The 23075-nt window shown below is 41.8% G+C and overlaps 1 protein-coding gene across 3 annotated transcripts in view; it reads left to right on the top strand.

The window, feature by feature from the left end:
* The first annotated feature begins 213 nt into the window (after positions 1–213).
* Positions 214–23075, top strand: part of LOC143852688 (haloacid dehalogenase-like hydrolase family protein) — a 71785-nt gene continuing 48923 nt past the window's right edge. Inside the window, exons 1-6 of one of the 3 annotated variants that reach the window (XM_077362227.1) lie at positions 214–830; positions 6887–6987; positions 7123–7179; positions 7260–7354; positions 12112–12211; positions 12348–12406. In XM_077362227.1, coding sequence (XP_077218342.1) covers positions 476–830; positions 6887–6987; positions 7123–7179; positions 7260–7354; positions 12112–12211; positions 12348–12406 — 767 coding nt within the window. In that variant the 5' untranslated portion in view covers positions 214–475. The remainder of the gene's footprint in view (positions 831–6886; positions 6988–7122; positions 7180–7259; positions 7355–12111; positions 12212–12347; positions 12407–23075) is intronic. The other 2 variants (XM_077362226.1, XM_077362225.1) reach the window with 2 other exon arrangements.

A 23075-nucleotide genomic window follows, 5' to 3' on the forward strand; every position in this document is an offset into this window, starting at 1 on the left:
GTGTGTGAGAGAGAAGTTGAAGCGCCATTCTTCACAGCAATTGTAGTTCCCAATTTCACATTTTAGTCCTACCTAAAAAATAGGAAAAGACGGAAGAGAAGAAGATACCGGGCAACCTTTTCTCTCGGTTTACACCCTAATAAATCTCGACCGTTTGTTATATCCTGCGGCTGGGCTCTTCTAGTGCGTCGCGACGCAGGAGAAACGGCCTCATTATGAAAATGCAGGACGGATAATGGCATTTTTGATTGGTGAGAGGCCAACTACGTAGTGCAGGGCGGACCATCCATACTCTCTCTGTCTCTGCATTTAGCATCGATTTGCACCGCCAAAAGAAAACTAAGTTATGGGGACGAAAAAGTGACGCTTTTGAGGTTTTCAGGCATTTTAGTTACTTCACCCTCACAAATCAAATCTCTCTTCCTATAAGATTACAACCCATTTCAATTCGCAACGTAGAGAGAGAGGATCATATATGGCGCTACGGTTTTCAGTTCCGTCGCTCAGGAACCGACCCCAACCGCACGCTTTACCAATCTACCCCCCATCTTCCAACAAATTCCAACTCTTCTTCTCCGGCTCCAGCTTCCTCCCTCAATGGCAAAGAGCCATGGATTCCTCCCATCAACGGAACACAACTGCCTCTTGTCTGAAACAACAACAAAAACCTGAAATCGACACAGACTGGGGAAAGGTTTCTGCTGTTCTCTTCGACATGGACGGAGTCCTCTGCAACAGTGAAGAACTCTCGCGACAGGCCGCAGTCGACCTCTTTGCGGAGATGGGTGTCTCTGTCACGGCCCACGATTTCTTGCCTTTCATGGGAATGGGTATGCCCGATTTCACCCTATTTTCACTTCTGCTTTCTGGCTTCATTGATTCTTGATAAAAGCACTACTTCGTCTATGATCTTTCTGTTAAATTGCAATGCTCTTACCATTCTTGTTTACTCATCGTGCTGCTCTTGAATTTATCCTTGTTGTCAGTTTTCATCGTTTTATCTGTAGAATTTTGTCATCTACCAACTGCTCAAAAACAATCTCTTTCCTATTCGCACCCTGTCAAACGCTATACGGAATATTATCTTATTATTATTATTCCTGAAAGACTTTATGTGGACAACCATTGATCTTTGATTGATAGTCTAGATTGAAGAGTGGGATTGACTGTGATATTACTGGATTTTCCCGCCGACTAAGGCCCTGTTCATTTCATATTGTGGCAACCGATTGTCACCCCCAACCCGATTGTTGGATCCAAAATTAATGGTCCAATATTGGCGCAGCTGGAAGCCGAAGAACGAGTCGGGGGTTGATTGCTGTCGACCTCCGATCGGATAAACCTTTGAATCCATGAAGGGCGTTCTACAAATCCACCAACAACAAGTAAAAATTGCGATTCAAGAAGCAAAAGAAATCCTATTTCATAAAAACCAAGTGTAAAAAACCTCCTTGTTTATTCACGTTACTCTTTTTTGTAGAGAGAACTCCTGCTACTCTTAGACATTAAAGGAAAAAGTAGCAAGCTAAAGAAAAAGGCAACAAGCCCTGTTTAGCTAAAACAAGCTAATAGTAAGAAATAAAAAAAAGAAACGAACTCCTACTATAAGAAAGAAACTAATAAAGTAAATAAAGGAACTCTACTGAGCAAAATCTAATTAGGAAACACAAAAAGCAACTAAACCCAAAACGTATGGTCTCTTGGGGAAATTTCCAATTCAGTATGCCAAGCACCGATTTCAAAAGGAATACGACAACGTTCAATTACCTTCGTTTTGTTACCCTTTGAAATCCAACCAAGCTTGTAGGGAGTAGGGTGCTTCTCTGTACTTAACTTGAATTTCATCACCATGTCCTTTGATGCGTAATTCTCCATGCTACCTCCATCAACGATGACGTTGCAAACTCTTTCTTTGACCACGCACTTGCACCTGAAGAGATTGTTGCATTGCATGAACTCCTCTACCTTTGATGTGCACATAACACGATGCATCATCAATGATCGCCCATGATCACAAGTAGAAGGAATGGGATCTTCTGTATTTTGTTTCTCTTCATGTTCTTCTTAATCTTCTTCATATTCGTCACTAATGACTAGATTTGTAGTATGCCGACCGCGTTTGGGACACCCGTTGGATTTGTGACCCAATTGGTTGCACTTGTAGCATACGATCCGCTGCTCGAACTGCGACTCGTAGGATCACGCCCTGGAACTGGAGCTGTTGTCGAAGTAGATGGAATATCCCCACCTCCTCTTCCTCGTGTCGGGAATGCTTGGACTTGTTTGTTTTCCTCAACATGAGAATTGAGAACCTCCTTCTCTTGTGCCGTCGGAATCGCCGTTTGTGGTGTCTCTACCACATCTTGGCTTACGTAAGAAGTCCTTTGGGCCGGATGGTTGAGCATGGTCTCCACTCGCTCGGCCATCTTCATGGCTTCAGATAGTGTCCAAACTGGATGAAGAGCTACTTGGTCATAGATTTCCCGATGAAGACCGTCAATGTAGCGTGCTACGCGTTGTGTCTCTGTCTCTGCAATATCATTTCTAGACGATAGTCTGTAGATCTCCTCCGTGTATTCCCGCACTAATATACTTCATTGTCGGCAATTTTGGTACTGCTGGAAGACATATGATCATAAGGAATGGCTAGAAACCTCTCGCGAAGGACTTGACGCATCCGTGGCCATGTCCGTATTGGTCGCCTCCCCATCTTTGTACAGGAAAGTTGAAGTTGTTCCCACAATGCCGAAGCTCCTCCTTTGAACTTGATGGCCATGAGTTTTGTTTTCTTATCTTCGGGAACCTCTATGTAGTTGAAAAATCTCTCGACCGCCGCAAGCCAATCAAGAAAATCCTCGATGTGGAGTTGGCCATTAAAATCGGGGAAATCCACCTGAATACGATAATCGTGATCATGAGCTGCGGCTTGCGGAATGTGACCACGGGCATACCTGGATGGATGATGTTTTCAAATTCCTCCTCGCTAGAGTAATCATCATCGGGAAAATATGTAACTCTAGGGCCGGAGCGCGGAACTGACATAGAGCTTGAGCGTCCCGTCATCGATCATCGTCGTCGATATGGGCTTGCTTGCGCTCAATAAGATTCAACCGTGCCAATTGCTCCGCTATTTTATTAACGGTAGCCTGAAGAGTGTTGAACATCTCTACCGTCATGGTTTCTTGATTTTCCCGTTCTCCGTGGGAAGCCATGTAATGTACCAGGGCTCTGATACCACATGGCGTAGTCAGAAGTGTGAAGAATGAGTCGGGGGTTGATTGTCATCGACCTCCGATCGGATAAACCTTCGAATCCACGAAGAACAAGTAAAAATTGCTATTCAGGAAGCAAAATAAATTCTATTTCATAAACCAAGTGTAAAAAACCTCCTTGTACATTTACATTAATTTAATTTTATTAATTTTATTATTTTTTAGTCTTGCTTAAGTTGGTTTGGACATATCCAACATAGGCCTTTGGATGCCCCAGTGAGAAGAATTGACTCGTGCCAAGTTGATAGAGTAAAAAGAGGTAGGGGTAGACCGAAAACCACTTGGGTAGAAACAGTGAGGTAAGACTTGAGGGCTAGGAACATAACAGAGAACATGACCTTGGATAGGATAGAATGGAAGAAAATGATCCATGTAGATGAACCCAACTAGTGTCAGGATTAGACTTAGTTAATTTGAGCCGGGTAGATCCTTTCACCTTCTTCATGAAAATTTTCTTAAGGATTCATCAGCCGACCCCAACTAGTTTGGGACAAAGGCTTAGTTGAGAACTCCTACTACGCTTAGACATTAAAGGAAAAATGCAACAAGCTAAAAAAAAGGCAACAAGCATTGTTGGGCTAATACAAGCTAATAGTAAGAAATACAAAAAAGAAACTAACTCCTACTACAAGAAGGAAACAAATAAAGTAAATAAAGGAACTCTACTTAGCAAACTCTAACTAGGAAACACAAAAAACAACTAAACCCAAAATGTATGGACCCTTAGGGAAATTTCCAATTCAGTATGCCTTGCAGCCCGCGCGTCAAATAATCACATGTGTGTGGGGGGGGGCAGTTGGTTGTCATGATAGCATTAGTGGTTAGTAAAGGATATAAGGGTAATCAGTGTATCTTAGCATCCTAATGTGACATGGATGTTTTAGTGCAGCCCTAAGTTAATTGTTTTGGTAGAACCCTAAGGGGCTGTTTGGATACCTGTTTGAAAGCCATGGCAGTCCTCCCGCACTCTTAGGGGCTGTTTGGATATGTGGATTTTAGAATCCAGGTTTTAGTTTGAAAGCGGTGTAAAATTCTGGATTTTACAATCCATTATCCTGGATTTTAAGTAAGAAATCCAGGCTTTAGAAATCTCTCCCCCGTCCTGAGATGTCTAAAACCTGGAAACACAGGATGATCTCCTACTCTTTCACTCGACGGAAAGAAGGGCGAGAAATCTGAAAACGACGGACGATATCCTTCTTCTCTCGTCTCCCGTCCAGGATTCTGAGGCAATCCAGGATTCCAAAATTTGCGTATCCAAACGGCCCCTTAGTCTCGCTTCTCTTTAGAATCCTGGATTTTAAGTAAGAAATCCAGGTTTAAAATATCTCTCCTCCATCCTGAAATTTCTAAAACCTGGAAACACGGGACGATCTCCTACTGTCTTGCTCGACGGAAAGAAGGGCAAGAAATCAGAAAACGACGGATGGTCTCCTTCTTCTCTCGTCTCCAATCTAGGATTTTAGGCAATCCAATATTCTAAAATCCGCGTATCCAAACGTCCCCTAATAGTTATTTTTCTACAAATAAGAGGAGTTTGTCTCCACTGCCATCTAACTGATCATCAGGAGATCTATCCCATTTGAGATATGATCATCCAAGGAGGTATTAGAAGACCCAGCCCAGATTGATCATCTGCCATGTCCGATCAATGTAAGCTTCTGATATCTTTTTGCATTCTAGATTAATTGCACAGTTAAGATTAAAGTAATTCCAATAGACCTCCAAGATTGACACAAATAGATTATTGTATGTGATATAACATTTTAATTCTATGAAATAATAGATTTAGTAGGTGATTGAATGCCCTGATCCTATTTCTACAATTGGTATCGGAGCCCAACAAGCAAATTTAGGATTGAATAGCAAGATGATTAAGAGCAAAAAAATATGTATTACTTTGTTGTTGCCAATGCTGCACTAGAAACTGCGGATTGTGTTGGTCATGAAATCACATCTAGGGGCCACGTTCGTCATCTGTGTGTGGTGGTTGGCTGACCCAACGCTATCCAAGGACAATTGTTCTGGGTGGCCGCCAACCCAAGAGTCGTAAGGGATGAGGAGAAGGGATCATAAAATCCCGGCGTTGGCCCAATAAAGCAAAAACCTAATAAAAAAGGTCTTGATGACCGGAACAAGAAAACAATTGTGGCTTTTGGAGACAGAATACTACACTTTTTGAGTTTGGATGTCTTTTCTTCTCATAATCTTCCATGAATTATTTTATACATAGAAACCAGTTTGGTAATGGACCCAAGTTCTTATTGTCTGTAAGGGTACAATCATGATGGTTCTAAAAGAACCAGAACTTTGCTAAATATGCAATATTGAAATTTTTTTCCTTAACATTTATTTTGCCGCCAACTTTGGCCCGCTATTAGCTGGTTTTCCGCTGCCAACTTTGGCCGACGCTAATTAGTTTTCTGTCCCTTGTTTTTGGTCGACTTGATGCCGCCTTGGCAATTGATGAGGGTGCATCTCGCCAGAACACGAATATCAAAGGCCAAGACTATAAGATCCCTGATCGGACTGCCTGAAACCGTCGGATCAGCAATCCAACAATCCAGATCGTCGATCAATTCAATGCTATTAAAAGACCAGGAGATCGCAACGCCGACCAGATCAATGGCCCCTGTTGATCACAATGCTTAAGATTCTTTGATTTATTAGAGTTTACTTTTTATTTGTTGGAAATTTTCTAATTTCCTATTGGTTTATTAAAAGTCCTAGTTTTAGTAGTATAATTTTTGCTCTGTGTTTTAGTTTGAGTAGAATGAGGAAGTCTGAGTTTGACTAGGATTGGTAATCAAAACTTTATAAATAGACTTATTGTAAACAAATTTCAAAAAGCTTTTAATTAAACAAGCCATCTGCTGCTTGTTGTTGCCCTTTCACGCAAGTCACCTGCTGCTTGCCGTTACCGTCGAAGCCCCCTTGAGTTTGCCCGAGTTACAAAGAAGTCGCAGATCACCATTGTTGGACCTCTGGAGGTAAGTCTCCTCCCTCTATGTTTGTTCTCATTCAAATAGCCGTCAACAGATCGTCAATCACCCTTCACAAACACCCAAAGATTCAACCGATTCTCAGCCTCCTCCTTCCTCCACCCTAAAGTCACCCTCTTTTTCCCTCTCTTTAATATAGCCGATCAACACCCTTAAACTCTCACTATCATTGAGTCAAAGCCCTTCCCAAGCACACCTTACCCTTCTCCTAAAACCTACATGCAGCCCCAGGCCATAGACACGCAAATCAGTCCCCAAAAGCTTCCTATGATCTGGTGCAATTTCTGTTCCACCTTATTTTTTACCATCCAAAATGTTTTCCTTCTTTTAGTGGATCAATACTTTCATTCTTTCACAGCATAATCTGGTGGTTCGTTTCAATTATGTGGTTCTTTTTATGCAAGCAATGATAGAATGATGAATCCCATCTAAAACGTAGCTCTTGCTTCTCCTTAGGTAAACACTTTCCTACTTTTGACATTGATGTTATCTTTTGGAATTTTCTGTGAAATTAACAGGCTTATGATGGACGAGACTTCTTGCTATTCTTATTTTAAGTTTTTGCACGTAGCTAATGTGAGGGCATTCTCTTTTCTGCTATTATTGTGCTAGGTGAGGCAAACTTTTTAGGTGGTGTAGCGTCTGTGAAAGGAGTTAAGGAATTTGATCCTGAGGTGGCAAAGAAACACTTTTTTGAAATATATCTTAATAAGGTATTGATATATATACACTATAAATCTCTGTACGATAGACACGCCGACGGTAAAATTAATGGGTATTTCATTACTGTTTGGTTTTTGTTTTCGAATTGTTGTTAAACTGCAGAAATAATTCTCTCCTTCTTGCAGTATGCGAAACCAAACTCTGGCATTGGATTCCCAGGCGCCTTTGAACTCATTATGAAGGTTTTATTTATTTATTTTTGGTTTTTAATTTAATTGATTGCTGCAGAAATAAGTGATTTGACGGTGTTTTTGTACACCAGTGTAAAGGAAATGGTCTTAAAGTTGCCGTTGCATCCAGTGCCGATCGCATCAAGGTTGATGCAAATTTAGATGCTGCTGGTTTACCGTTGTCAATGTATGCTAAGGTCCTTCTTACTTTTCTTCCAATCACATGGTTATGCTTCTCCTCATCTTCAGATGATCTTAGATAGTTTTCAGTCTCCGGTTTCCTTTATTTTGTTATCCAAATGTCGCTGCATTGATGCATTCAAACTGTCCATTTCTTCTTTTAGTTTGTGTGCTCATCATACCTTTGCACGGACTCTTATGCAAAAAGTATGCATGGCAGAATTCCCTCAAAAATTAACCGCAGCTATTGCCCATATGCATAATGTCCTTCCTAAAAGGAAATTGCATGGCTCAGGAAAAGATTGAAGTTATGAACATCTCTTGGTTGACAACTTATCCACATTACATATTTTCTTGTAGATAATAGTTTCTTCATTGATTGGTTGCTTGCTTGAACAATGTTTTAAAATCCCAAAAGGTATTAGAAGACTAAGGGGAGAACTTTTAGGCTGGAAATTAATGATTAAAACATCCACTGATGTTAAAAGTAATGTCTTATCTATAAACTATGTCAATACCAACTCTTCTTTATTGTGAATATCAGTAAGTCAGTAATTGGTTCCTAATTTCATTATGGTTTTGGCTAGCTAATGAATTTATGATTGATTTATTCATCAAGCTGTTGTCATCTGCCTTGTTGGTTGTGAAGTCAAGCTCTTATGTCACAATGTTGGATTGTCAGGGCCCTTGCTTGGTGGTTTAATAAATCTGCAGGTTTCCCAGTGCTTTTTTAGGTATGTTGACTAGTGAAAATGGTTGTTTCCTTGTGGAATCTATGAAGTTGTAGACCCAAACAATAGAGAATTGACAATTTTAAATATACATGTATGTATCTCTTAAGTTCTAGTTGGCTCAAGATTAGATCTGAAAGTTGGAACGCTCAAGTTTACATGAACTGAAATAGTAAAAATCTACAACCATATCTGATAGTGTTTACATGTCTAGTTGAGAGGGTTCCTACCCATATCCCATGATGATCTTGCTTTCCGTGCCAGCCTTTGTTGAGAAATACTTTTTGGTAATAGAATGAAACGAGGTCTAGCTAGTTAGTCTAGGGATTCAAATTGATACATTTTCCTGTATGTCACTTCTACATTCTAGTAGTATTAAGGGAGGGGGGTGGGGGTGGGCGTGGGGGTGGAGCTATTTTTGCTATTGGGTATGGATATATTGTATGTGGCCACCTATTTACATCTTTCCATACTTGGAAATGATTTGAGCGGCCTTGCATGTAGAAGGGTAATCCCTGTGTAGGAGGCTTATATCTGGCTTAACGATGTCAGATATGCTATGCATCTAGCCTTTTATAGTGACATGGTCCATGGCAAGGACACTTTCATATTTTACGTTTTGTTCTTTTCAGTGTATTGGTGTCAACTGTCGTTGGCTTTATACTGCAGAGGTAATGTTGTAATGCAATGCTTTAAAGACACTTGATTTCTTCTTGATGGCATTGATCCAAAATTGAAAAATGCAAAATATACTAGTTTCTACCTGCCAAAAGAAAAAAGAAGAAAATGTGTATCTTTTTTTCTCTCACCTAATTCGCAACGTTTATAAAATTCTATTTCTTTTTGTTTTGAATGGTTATAAAAGTTCTTGTATAAGCATTCCCATGAGAGTTATGGTTGCGATCAACGTTTCAAAATGCGGATGCGGGTCAAAATGCGGCCAAGAAAAATCCTTGCCGACTCGACGTGGACGCTGCCAAGAACGCGGCTGACGCGGCTGAGTACTTAGTTGACGCGGTCATAACTTGGGACAGTTAAATGAGTTTTTATTAACACTGCAGAACAAAACGCGGAACGCGGCCAAGGCAAATGGGAGTTGACTCGGGGGAGTCCACGATGATGTGGGGGAGGGTTTTTTTTTTTTTTTTTTGAATGGTAATGCGGGGGAGTTTTAAAACTATGGTTGTGATGAATCTGGATATATCGCTTCCCCAAAAAGTGACACTGTCCCTAGAAAGTATTTGCTTGACATCCAGGGATCTTGGTGGTGAAGCTTGAATTGGTGAAGGGTTATAGAAAGTTAGATGATGGTGTTTTATGCGTGCCTTAGAAAGGATGAGTCTTGTGGGGTAATGTGTTTTAAAACTCAACATTCAAACTCCAAAAATTGCCTGAGTTGCTCAGCTTGGTTGAGAACCGGGTGCCGGCTTAAAATAACTTGATGGGTTTCAAATTTTGTGAAATATTTGGCACAATTGGCTATTAACTTGGTCAATTTTGACAGGGTTGTATGGAGCCCGGCTTTTAGAAGAAACTTCTTCGAACGGGAACTTCCTTCTGTGGCTAGGCTTCTTGAGTTACTTGAGGGGTGTTACATCAAGTGGTCTAGGGTGGATAAAAGAGTATGGATCTGGGATTTTACTGGCGTTCTTACTGTCAAATCGTTCTACATTCAGCTTGTGCCTTGCCTTCAAGCCTCTCCTAGAGTTTGCATTCTTGGCTGGGTGGCATCCTGAGGTCGCATTTAGATGATAGACTTCCTTCAGACTCGTGGGGTATGAATAATTGATCATTGTGCACTGTGCATACCTGTGGGGGAGATGGTTGATCATATTTTCATTCATTGCAAAGTTGCCAGAGAGGTGTGGAGTAGTATCCTCCAAAGGTTTGGATTGTCTTGGGTCTTTCCCTCCAAGCTTTTGGATTTACTGGATGGTTGGGCGACGGTGCCATGGAAGAAAAAAGGTAAAATTCTCTGGAACGTTTCCCTCCTTGCAACTAAGGTTTTAAATTTCAGGATTCATCGAAACCGAAATTTTAGCCGAAAGCCCGAAATTTCGGTAGATCAAATCGAAACGAAGGATTTTTCTCCCGAAATTTTGGACGAAATTACCGAAATTTCGGTTGAAATTCCGTAAAGGAATAAAATAACGATATATTATTGAAATTTCGACCAAAATCTGGTACTTTTCGGAAATTTCGGTTTCAGAACATCTCGGTTTCGGTGTTGACCGAAATTTCGGATTTCGGTCGAAATTTAAAACCTTGCTTGCAACCCTATTGGTCCTTTGGAAGGAGAGAAATTCTAGAGTTTTTGATGGTGTGGCCAAGTCTCCCACCAAAGTAATTGCTCTAACTATTGCTTGAGTGAAGTACCTTCCCTCCTTTCTGTTTGTATCAGCCTTCGATCTATGGGAGGGATAGAAGGAGATCTGCTTTAGTTGTGAGCGCCGCTCCCCTATAGTGCATGCTCGGATCCCCCACCTTATGGGATGTTAAAGCTTAACTTTGATGGCTCTAGCATGGGTAACCCTGGCCCGGCCGGAATTGTTGGTGTCCTAAGAGATTCTAGGGGTGAGGTCCTATGGGCTTTTTCTATGCCTATTGCCAGTGAGGCGGAGGTTCGTGCTGCACACCATGGTTTAAAATGTTTGGATAGGGTTCTTTTGGACATGGTGATGGTGGAGGGAGACTCCCTCGATGTTATTCGGTGACTTAGAGGCTCTCCCATTCCCCTGTGGAGATTTGTTCATTTTTTTGATGACATCCTAGATAAAGTGGAAGGGTCGTCAATCTTATTCGACCCCGTTAGAAGATCCGCCAACAAGGAGGCCGATAGACTAGCTAGGGATGGGATTGGGAGATTGGGGTTGGAGGTGTTTGATTTCCTCCCTCCTTGAGATGATATTCTGTCCTCTTGTATTGTTTCTTATGTTTTCCTTTTGTTTTTTCTTTGTACTTTGGGTTGACTATCTTAGTCTTCCCTTTGTTTTTGAATGAAATCTGCCACAATTCCAAAAAAACAAGGAACTGTTCATGAAATTCTTTAATCAGAACTAAACTGGTTAAGTACAAGCTGATTAAGTTACTGAGTTTGCAACAATTCTTAGTGATTTTTCTCCATCTTTCAGCCCACAAAGACCCAACTTCTTCAACTTAGAAAGTCTGTCCAGTTGCTCCTTGTTACTACGCTTCTTTGTTTACTGAGTTTGCAACAATTCTTAGTGATTTTTCTTCACCTTTCAACCCACAGATACCCAACCTCTTCAACTTGGAAAGATTGTTCAAATGCTCCTTGTTACTACACTTCTTTGCTTTTGTGTTTTCACCTCGAGGGAGAAAATAAAAAATATACGAATCCTTTTATCTATGCTTTAAACTTTTGGGGAATATAACTTAGAAGCATTGATTTTTTTTTTTTTAAATGTATTTAAAACAAGCTGCCAAATGCCTTTTTTTACCAAGCTGCCAAGTGCCTTAATCAAATATCATAGTTGCAACAGGATAAAATCACTCATTTTACCGAAGGAATCTAAATGGATAGTCACCTGGCCGTTGCAGAAACATGAATTATTGACCTGTTTATGTGTTTGCAATATTCCTTCCCTCGTGTTATCATTTGTGGCATTAGTCTTTAATTTATACTCCTCTCAAAAAAGTTAGCATGCCAAGCCTACAATGTCTTTTCTGTCCACACAGTTCCTGAGTTTCACCTGAAAACGTATGGAACCACGCAGTAGGAGTAGGATCCATTGATAAATTAATTACAATGATTGATGTATTTACTTGCTATGAGAAATTGAGGGATTCCACTTCTAGTATAAATCCAAGCAATTTTATTTTTATTTTTTAAATCCAAGCAATTCATAATTAGGAATCCACAACCACAACAGATGGAGTTATAAAGATAGTACTGCTATATTTCTTTCCTTGACATGCCCAATGAGAATTTTGGTTCTTTATCACCTCTATTTTTTTTTTCTGTCAATATTTCTTGAGTCTGATGATGCTGTGGTTTCCTTCTATGTGTCAGATTTGATGCGATTGTGTCAGCAGATGCATTTGAGAATTTGAAACCTGCTCCAGATATTTTTTTAGCTGCATCGAAGATCTTGAATGTACCGCCTCGTGAGGTATAATAGCTAACAGACTATGTAATAAGTTTTTCGTAAAGCGTTGTTCCTCCGCGTGAGGAATGTTCTTCTCTTCGCGTCTCTCTTCTCTCTGAACTGTACTTTGATTAAAAATCCTTTGTTGAATTTCAATCAGTGTGTTGTGATTGAAGATGCTCTTGCTGGAGTTCAAGCTGCCAAAGCTGCACAGATGAGGTACGTGTATTACTGTTATATTATTTACATATCATACTGTTACACATTAATGTCCCTGAATATAATACACATTCAATGTTTTAAATCAAGATCAGAGTGCATGAATGCCTTGATACATGATTCCAATTTTCTTTCCTTCTCCAGATAATCGTGTATGTTGGTGTACACACATGCTTGATTTCTGGTTGTACCTATAGTACGCTGTATTCATGTAGACTTGAGAGTTTGGAAACTAAAATGTTTCCTGTGTGGAACAAAAATACAATGGTTGGGATATCATGGATAGGTCGGACAACTGTATCTAATTAACACCAGGATGCAGGCATGCAGCCTGTAATGTAGTAGAATGTGCCTCAAACTGCTGAAATGGATGTACTCTTGTTTTTATACTTCATTGCTGCTTTGGATACCTGTCTTGGAAATGATGTTTTGTTGGCATTTGATCATTTTAGGACAGGTGTCAAAATCACTGATGGAGCATGATTTTTCTCTATAATTGATCTGTCCCAATCGCACTTCTTTAACAAAAGATTGTTTTCAAGGATCATCAAATGAAAAAGTCAAGCAATTAGGAAATCAGACTGCATGCAAACTGTCCAAACATCTCGAATGCCAAAGCAGAAATGGAGAAAAAAATCATGTGCAACTAAACAATACCAGGCTGCTGAGATGATGTATTACGATAAGCCTCACAAGTACATTTTTTTCTTTTTTCTGTTGCTTATATAATGTATAAAATGGATCGTGGGGTACACAATCCCCTTCTCCCCAACTCTCTGTTCTTTCTTTTCTCTATTCTTGTCTTCCCTTTTCTACCTCCTCTCATTCATTCTCATTATCTTCTACATAGTATCAGAGCAGCAGTCCAATGACCAATGGTCCCTTGCAATTTTTTTTTCCGACCATACAGCTGATGTATACAGCTATACGGTCAGATGTCTCAACCCTTACAGGGTGTATACGAAGTGGAAGAGGATAATTTAAGGGATTTACTCGGTTTTTTCCTAGTGTTTTTGATAACCTTGATCAGGTATGATCAGATCTTTTTTTTATTCTGAAAAATTCCTGGAAAAATTGGATTGGTGAAATCTGGAATTCGTATGGCAAAAAATCTGTCTGTAGTTTAGTTGAATGGAATGATATACTTCCATTCAATTTTCTGGAGAGCCTAGAAGTGATTGCCTTGGAGTCCGGGAAGATTCAAGCATGTAAAGGGGTTTCTCCTTATTTTTACCAACCCTAACCTTTTTTTTCCCTTGATCTATTCCAATTCCAGACTTGTGGGATGGGCTTGAAATACTTTTTGGGTTTGAAAATACGATTGCTACTACCATTCAAAAAAAATAAAATAAAATACAATTGCTACTCATGTTGGACTATTTTATGTGTCACTACTACATTCATTCATCATCTATGCTTAGTTTTTTGAAGAGTATTCTCCTAAGTGGACCCTCTCTGGGGTTCTGATGAGGGTTATTGAGGTCGTACGGATGTTTGTAACCAGTCATTGCATGGATACATTTGCAGTTAAAAGTAACAGTGGTGGATCAGTTATGGGTGCCCATCGTTATAATCAAAGTCTACAGATCACTATTGTAAAGTTGGATGGGATCAATTATTTAGAGTTGGCTCTATCCATTAAGTTGTATATTGCTGGTCACAGTAAGATGGGATAGATCACTGACATAGTTACACAACCAAACAGTTCAGACGTGTTGTATGATAAGTGGGAGTCAGAGAACTCCATTGTTATGGCCAGGTTATTACTGCATTCTAGTCAACCTTACATCAATAGGGGCTCCTTGTTCTCAGAACAAATTTGAGATTATGTTTCTCAAATGTATTCACAGTAAAAAAACATTGCTTGCCTTTATCAACTTTAACAAACGAGATCCCATTGCCATTCAAAAAAAAATAAGTCTACCATTTGACTCAGGGGGAGAAGACGCTTGTTGAATATTTTTCTGCCCTACGAAGCATGTGGGAGGAATTATACCATTATCAGCCATTTGAGGAGAAAATGCTAATGATACTGCACAGTTCTAGAGGCATGTTGAACAACAACGTATATTTCAATGTTTGGCAAGACTGATATCTGAGTGAGCTCAGAGATGATGTTCCTCTGGTGTACGAATATCCAAAGTGAAGTGAGTTGTAGAAGTGCTGCTGAAGAGTATCATGCTAGTCACGATAGGGCTGCTATGGCTATTAATAAACCACAGGTGGTCAGCTTGGAGTGAAGAAACAATTCATGGGAAACAAGATGGCGGATGACAAAGACAAGCTCAAGTGTGATTATTGCGGGGGAACCAGATTACCAGACACTCATAATACATGTTGGGATTTGGTGGGTCGGAAAAAGAAGTTTAATCGAGGTAAAATTCTTGCTGCACAATGTTAGTGATATGTTCTCCAACACCACCACTGACTCTCATATTGGTCATCGATCTCAGGAAGTAGAGGTAAAATTCTTGCTGCACAATGTTAGTGATATGTTCTCCAACACCACCACTGACTCTCATATTAGTCACCGATCTCAGGAAGTAGTGTCCGTACCATTGGAGGATATTTAGAAAATTTGACGCTTTATGTCTCAGTTAGAGGGTCCTCCTATCACCTTTACTTCCACCTTTGCTAATTCAAGTACTTACACATCAGCTCACAACGTCATCTCCACTGAACCTCATCCTTCCAATCCTTCCAGGAGCTTCAGATGGTATGATCGGTATGTCTTCTTTGTTCTAATCATATTCCATTTGTCCTGGTCGAGATAATGACTGAGAGTCCTCCTATCACCTTTACTTCCACCTTTGCTAATTCAAGTACTTACACATCAGCTCACAATGTCAACTCCACTGAACCTCAGCCTTCCAATGGTATGATCGGTACGTCTTCTTTGTTCTTGTTGGAATATGTAACCTGCCTAAGGGCATCTAGGACTTTGTACATTCCTTTATGTTTTAGTATAAAGATATGAGTCAGGGGGAGATTACCCTAATTCATTTAATTCTCTCTCTAAACTCTCGGTTAACATGGTATCAGAGCCTTAGGGTTTTCTGATCCCTAGGGTTCTCTTGCAGCCTCCACCTTCTCCGCCATCCTCACATAGCCGAACCCCCCTTCCCTCTCGTCGCGAAACCCTAACCCCAACTCCGGGCAAACTTTCATCAGAGGCACACCAATACGCTGTCTTTTTCCTGTCGAGAAGGAGTCGTCTCCATCGACCCGACGGTATCAGCCCTCCCTCGCCTATCTTCTCCTTCCCCGCACATACCCCCCTGGTTCTCCCTTTGCCCCGCACCTCCTGGCAGGAAAATTTTTTCCAGGAACGAGGAACTGCACCCCCCCAAAAATTTCCTGGAAAATATTTTCCGCCCGCCCAGACTGGGAAATTTTTTTTCCAGGAACGAGGATTTGCACCCCCCCAAAATTTTCTAGAAAATAGTTTCCACGCCCCTGAATTTTTTTTTTCCAGTCCCCAATTCTTAGGTTTGCAGGTAAGCCCCCCACCCCAAGTTTTTCCACCCACATCATTTTTCGTCCTCTTCCTCTCATCCCTCGGTAAAGCCTAAAACTCTTTTCTCCCTCTTACTATGTGTTAGATCTTCATCTCCTATCCTACTTTGATTCTTGTTTGTCTTTGCGACTCCTCTGTGTGCCCCATGTCTTCCCTCTTGTCAAGCTTCGTCGATGACCATCATTCTTGGAGCCGCATCTAGCTTTCTTGGCGTGTCCTAGTTTGCCCACCTATTCAGTTATCTACTGTTATTCGTCTTGATTTGGCTTGTCTGTTTCTTTCTTGCTTGTTATGGAGGAGGTGCTTGACAATCCTTCCACAGGCGTGGCTCCTGGTGTTCGTCCCACACCCTCTTTGGCGTCTTCTTCGTCATCATCTCTCTCTGTGGATGGATCATTCCCACAGATCACTACTGTTAAGTTGGATGGGGCAAACTACGTTACTTGGAAAGCAGCCGTCGAGAAGTATCTTATTGCCCGTGGGAAAGCCCACGTCATTCGTCGTGATCCTCCTCCTACGACGGATCCCACCTTTGATCGATGGGAACAGGAGGATGCTCTTGTTTGTACCCTTCTGTGGCAGAGTATGGCCCCTCACGTCTCTGGGCCATTGATGCTTCTGCCTACTGCGAAACGGATCTGGGATTAGGTTACTCTTCTTTACTCTGGCGTGGTAAACATTAGTCGGATCTGCTCTACCTATTCTGAGTGGGTGCGTTTCCGCCGTGGTGATCTCCCTCTTGCCACCCATTACAGCCACTTCGTTGGCCTATGTTAGCAGCTTGATGTTTACATGCCGCTTACCACGGATCTCACAGAGGCTGCCCGTCGGAGGAATCAGATCCGTGTTGTGCAGTACCTTGAGAGTTTGGGTCCAGAGTACATGCATCTTCGTCAGCAGATTATTGGTTCTGGCGATATTCCTTCCCTTACTGCGGTTTACTCCTGCGTCCAGCAGTGCTCTCCTGGTGATCCAGTGATATCTGTTCCTATTGATGGTTCTGCTCTCGCGACTTATGATGGCAGTACTTGTCCGCCTCGTGGTGGGGCCTTCTCTGGTCGTGGCCGTGCCGGCTGTGGTGGTGGTTGTTCTGGTGCTGGCCGTGGCCGTTCTTTTTGCACTCACTGTCAGCGCGAGGGACATTATATTGACCATTGCTATACCCTGCATCCTGAGCTTCGTCAGGTACGCTCGGCTCACATGGGTGCTACTACTGCTTCTGCTTCAGATTCCGCTCCCTCTGCTTCTGTTCCTGCACCAGCGGATATCGCCTATACATTATCCCGTGCCGATTATGAGGAGTTCCAGCGTCTGAGGCTCAGCTCTCGTCCTCCCTCTGCAGGTTTCGCCCAGCTAGGTAGTTCACCCACTACCCTTCTATCTAGCTCAGGGTCATGGATCATTGACTCTGGCGCATCTAACCACATGACTGGTAACTTTTCTCAGCTTCATTCTTTTCGCTCTTTCTCGTCTCCTTCTCAGTCTATCACCCTTGCTGATGGGTCCACTACACCTATCACTGGTGTTAGTCATATCTCCCCTCATCCTGCTCTTACCTTATCTTCTGTTTTATGTGTACCAAAATCACCATTTAGTTTACTTTCAGTTAGCCAAATTACTAAATCTCTTCACTGTTCTGTCTCATTTTCCCCCTCTTACTGCTTGTTTCAAGATCTCTCGACTGGGAAGACGATTGGAACGGGTCGTGAGGTAGATGGACTCTATCATCTTGACTACCGGCTTCCTACTGTCTTACATAGCTCTGTGGATACATTTCAGTGGCATTGTCGCCTGGGGCATCCTTCACTTCAGCGGCTGCAGCAGACTTCTCTGGTTCCCAGACCTTTTTCTAGTTTTCAGTGCGAGTTCTGTGAACTCGGAAAACACCGTCGTGTGTCGTTCCGTCCCGGGTCATTAGTCGAGTGTCTAGTTCATTTGAATTAGTCCATTCTGATGTATGGGAACCCTCTAGGGTCGCGTCTAGTACTGACTTTCGGTATTTTATTGTGTTTATTGATAACTTCTCACGCATGACCTGGTTATATTTACTGAAGAGTAGATCTGACGTGTTCTTTGCTTTTTGCACATTTCATTTTGAAATTAAGAATCAATATAATTGCAATATTAAATGTCTTCGTACTGACAATGCTAGAGAATACTTTTCTGATACTAATGGCTTTCAATCCTATCTCTCCCAACATGGGATTCTACATCAGTCTTCATGTGCGTACACCTCTCAACAGAATGGTGTTGCTGAGAGGAAACTTCGTCATTTGCTTGAAGTAGGTCGTTCTTTTTCAGATGAGTGTTCTTAAGGCATACTGGAGTGATGCCCTTCTCACGGCGTGTTTCTTAGCAAATCGCCTTCCTTCCTCCGTCTTAGAGGGTGCTTATTCTTTCGAGATTTTATCTCCTGGTAAGGAACAGTTTCCTCTGACACCTCGTGTATTTGGATGCGTTTGTTTTGTTCATCACCTTGGACCTGGCCCGTGACAAACTCGATCCCCGGTGTGAGCGTTGTGTCTTTCTGGAGTATTTTCTTACCCAGAAAGGGTATCGTTGCTATAGCCCTCGTCTGCGTCGCTGGTTTGTCTCAGCCGATGTTATGTTCTTTGAGGCTAAAGCATTTTTCCAACATGGCGTGGTATCTTTCATCCCTTCTCTCGAGTCCGAGGTCTCGCTTCCCTTACCATATCTATCTGCTTCTCTTCCGTCATCTCCTGTTTTCGTGCAGCCAGCTTCTGCAGATTCTACTTCCTCTGCCACGTTGGAGAAGCCAGCTCCACCTAAAATTACACAGCAGTATCAACGGCGCCAAGTTACAGATAAGTCTCGTCTACCTCCTCTCGCACAATCATCTTCTAAGCCGATTATCCCTCTCTCCCGCTCTCAGGAATCTTCTCTTCCGTCTTCTTCTGTTGTTTCTGATTCTCCTATTGCATCTCGTACGAGATTCCGTTCCACTGCACATCCTATTTCGAATTTTGTTTCTTATGATAAGCTCACCAGTACCTTCCAGAGCTTTGTTTCCTCCTTGTCTTCTATGTCTTTACCACAGTCAGTGGCTGAGGCTCTTGAACATCCTGGCTGGCGTGATGCTATGCACCTCGAAATGAGTGCTCTTCATAGTAATGATACATGGGATTTGGTTTCCCTACCCCTGGTGCCCGTCCTGTTAGTTGTCGGTGGGTTTTCTCCATCAAATACCTCCCTGATGGTACTGTCGAGCGCTTAAAAGCACGGTTAGTCGCGAAATGATACACTCAGACTTTTGGTGTTGACTACATAGAGACCTTCAGTCCAGTTGCGAAAATTCCCTCTGTACGTGTGCTCCTGTCTCTTGCTGTTAATCATAGCTGGGCCCTTCATCAGCTGGATGTGAAGAATGCCTTCCTCCATGGCGACCTGACTGAGGAGGTGTATATGGAGCAACCACCAGGGTTTGGTGCTCAGGGGGAGACTTCCTCCTACATGTGTCGCCTACGCAAGTCACTCTATGGCCTCAAACAATCTCTGCGTGCGTGGTTTGGGAGATTCAGTGAGGCAGTCATGCGCTTTGGCCTGAAACAATGCGCAGTAGATCACTCAGTCTTCAGTTATCACTCTTCAGCTGGGTGTATTTTGTTGATAGTTTATGTGGATGACATAATCATCACAGGGAGCAATTCACACGGTATACAGCGTTTGAAAACCTTCTTGCAAAAGGAATTCTCTACTAAGGATTTGGGTCATCTCAGGTATTTCTTGGGGATAGGGGTTGCTCGTTCTTCTAGAGGCTTGTTCCTATCACAGAGAAAGTATGTCTTGGACTTGCTAAATGAAACAGGCAATCTTGGAGTTAAACCAGCTTCTGCACCCATGGATCCTAATGTGAAACTCGTTCCAGAAGAAGGAGAGTTGTTGGAGGATCCTGGCAGGTATCTCAGGCTTGTCGGTAAACTTATATATTTCACGATTACTCGGCCAGATATTTCATATGCTGTTGGAGTTGTCAGTCAGTATATGAGCTCTCCACATACTTCTCACTGGGCTGCGGTGATACAGATTCTCAAGTATTTGAAAGGGGCTCCAGGGAAGGGATTGATGTTCAAAAGACATGGCCATATGAAAGTTGAAGGCTTCTCTGATGCAGATTGGGCTGGATCCCCAGCAGATAGACGGTCCACTACTGGGTATTGTACATTTGTAGGTGGCAATCTTGTTTCATGGAAGAGTAAGAAGCAGGATGCTATAGCTAAGTCCAGTGCAGAGGCTAAATACAGGGCAATGGCACAGACAAGCACGAAACTTATTTGGCTACGTTCACTTCTCTCTGAAATTGGCTTCATTTCATCTTCTCCTTCGCAGCTTTATTGTGATAACAAAGCTGCAATATACATTGCCAACAATCCAGTCTTCCATGAGCGCACCAAACATATTGAAGTGGATTGTCATTTTATCCGTCAAAGAATCCAGAAAAGAGAGATTTGTACTGTGTTTACTCGATCAGGGGACCAATTAGCTGATATGTTTACAAAGTCCTTAAATAAGTCAAAATTGAATGATATATGTAACAAGCTAGGAATGTATGATATCTACATTCTAGCTTGAGGGGGAGTGTTGGAATATGTAACCTGCCTAAGGGCATTTAGGACTTTGTACATTCCTTTATGTTTTAGTATAAAGATATGAGTCAGGGGGAGATTACCCTAACTCATTTAATTCTCTCTCTAAACTCTCGGTTAACAGTTCTAATCATATTCCATTTGTCCTGGTCGAGATAATGTTAAACTTGATGATTCTCCTGTTGGATAATATGTATTAGGGTAGATTAGACATTACTTGGAGTATTGTAGTCATTGTACATTGTTGCCCTAGTTTGGGCCTATATATTCATCATATCCATGAGGAGCTCCCTAGTGGAGACTCTCTATATCTCTACTCTTCTTCTTCTTCCTCTCTTCTAACCCTTATTCCATTCCTAACATGGTATCAGAGCAAAGATCCAAGGAAGAAAAGAAGAAGAGTACACATCTCTCTCGCCATTTCCATCCACGCCATTTACGGCATATATTTCTTTTTTTTTTCCTCTGCATTTGCTCATTTAGCCCCCATCCATTCGCATTTGCGCAAAGGTCTCTCTCTCTCTCTCTCTCTCGGCAAACCCATTTTGGGTTGCCGAAAATCCCAAACAATAAAAGAAAGAAAGAAAGAAAGAAAAACAACTTTTTCCCTCTTGTAAACCCATTTTTTGGTTCTCCTCCAACCCAAATCTTTCATTTCTTTCTCTTTTGAATTCACTTGGGAAGAAATCTTCTTCCCAAATCCCGTTTGGCCTTCCACCCACAACCCTAAATCTTTCCTTTATCCTTCTCTTTTGTAGATCTACTTCCCAAAATTATTTTTCATTTCCAAATCTCCACTTCAAATCTCTTTATTTTATCTTTTATATATATTTTTGGTCTTTATGGCCTTTGGGTTTGTATAATTCTTTCCATTGCCTTCCATGGCCTTTGTGTTCTTATTCAAGGCGCCCACCAAGTGTTCGATGAAATGTCCTAAAGAGATTTGGTTCCTTGGACGCCTTCTTATTTCCATTGTCTAGTGTTGTCTTCTATGTCTTTTGTGTTGATGTCAATGGTGCACATAAAGTGTTTGATAAAATGTCTAAGAGAGGTGTAGTGCCTTGTTTGTCTTCTTTTCGTTTCAAATTGAAGGTATTCGACCTTCAACTTGAGGGGGAGTGTTGTCATTGTCTTTTCCTTCGTATTGTCTTGGGGTTGTCCGTTTCGTGGTGTGTCTTCTTTATGTTCTCTTCTTGAGGGAGTGTTGTTATGTTATTATTTTTCTTGTTGTCCTCTTAGTTGTCATCTTGGGGGAGTGTTGGTGTTGTTCTTTGTATTTTCTTTTTGAGGGAGTGTTGTCTTCATGTCTTATTTTCTTATTGTCTTCTCTTGTTGATGTCTTGTAGTCTCCAAGCTTATGTAGTTTCGCTCGAGGGGGAGTGTTGTTGTGCTCCCTAGTCAGTCTTTGTCTTCTCGATTTTATGCCTTATCCCCTCTTTTTTCGGGCGATGGCTTCCATATACATCGTTGGTTAGCTCTCTTACAGGCGACAATCTTTTTCTGTCGACCTCTCTTTTCCAGGCGATGGTGTCCTCATCAATGGTCGTCTCTTTTTTAGGTGACAATGTTCATGTTGTCGACCTTGTCTCCAAACGATGGTTTCCCCATCGTTGGTTTGTTATCTTCTCCCTCATTTTCCGGGCGATGGCTTCCATATCCATTGTTGGTCGGCTCTCTTACAGGCGACTGTCTTTTTCGGTTGGCCTCTCTTTTCCGGGCGATGGTGTCCCCATCGTTTGTCGGCTCCTTTTCAAGCGACGATGTTCATCTTGTTTCTAGACGATGGTGTCCCCCATGTTTGGTTGGTTTATCTTCTCCCTCCTTCCCTTCCCATCTTCAGGCGACGATGTTCATGCCGTCGACCTTGTCACTAGACGATGGTTTCCCCATCGTTGATTGGTTATCATCATTCTCTTCTTCTTATCTTTAGGTGTCGGTTTTCCCGTCGACCCTATCTCCGATGGTTTCCCCATCAGTGGTTATCTTCTATTGGCGTGGTGCTGCGTAGCTAGTGTTCTTGCTCTTGGTGCTTCGCCATTTCCCATGTGTGCGCCCTTGGTGTGCCTATTTTGCTCGCTGGACCGTTGCTGGCTCCTGCCATGGCGCCTCCATTGCTCATTGATATGTGGATCTGTTCTCCGTGCTCTCATTCAGAGTGGAGGCCTTGTTTGATCGCTCTCGCCGTAGTGCTACTTCAAGGGAGGTGCTCTTTTTATGGCCATTGATCTTGATGCTGTTTACTGTGTCCGCTGTTGTCCTTTTTAGTATTATGCTTTCATTATGTATTCACCACACTAGCTTGAGGAGTGTTATACCAAGCTGGATCTGTGTATGGGCTCATTGTACTTTTTTGATGTATGGTCCTTTTTGTTGTATTTTTTAGTTGTTGTAGTTCTATGTAGCAAGCTAGAGTTCATAGTATATACACTCCAGCTTGAGGGGGAGTGTTGAATAATATGTATTAGGGTAGATTAGAGTGACATTACTTGTAGTAGTTAGGAGTATTGTAGTCATTGTACATTGTTGCCCTAGTTTGGGCCTATATATA

Source organism: Tasmannia lanceolata, unplaced genomic scaffold, assembly GCF_043159265.1.
Source record: "Tasmannia lanceolata isolate RefF3 unplaced genomic scaffold, GAP_Taslan_0.1 ptg000019l, whole genome shotgun sequence".
In the NCBI taxonomy this organism is placed as follows: Eukaryota; Viridiplantae; Streptophyta; class Magnoliopsida; order Canellales; family Winteraceae; genus Tasmannia; species Tasmannia lanceolata.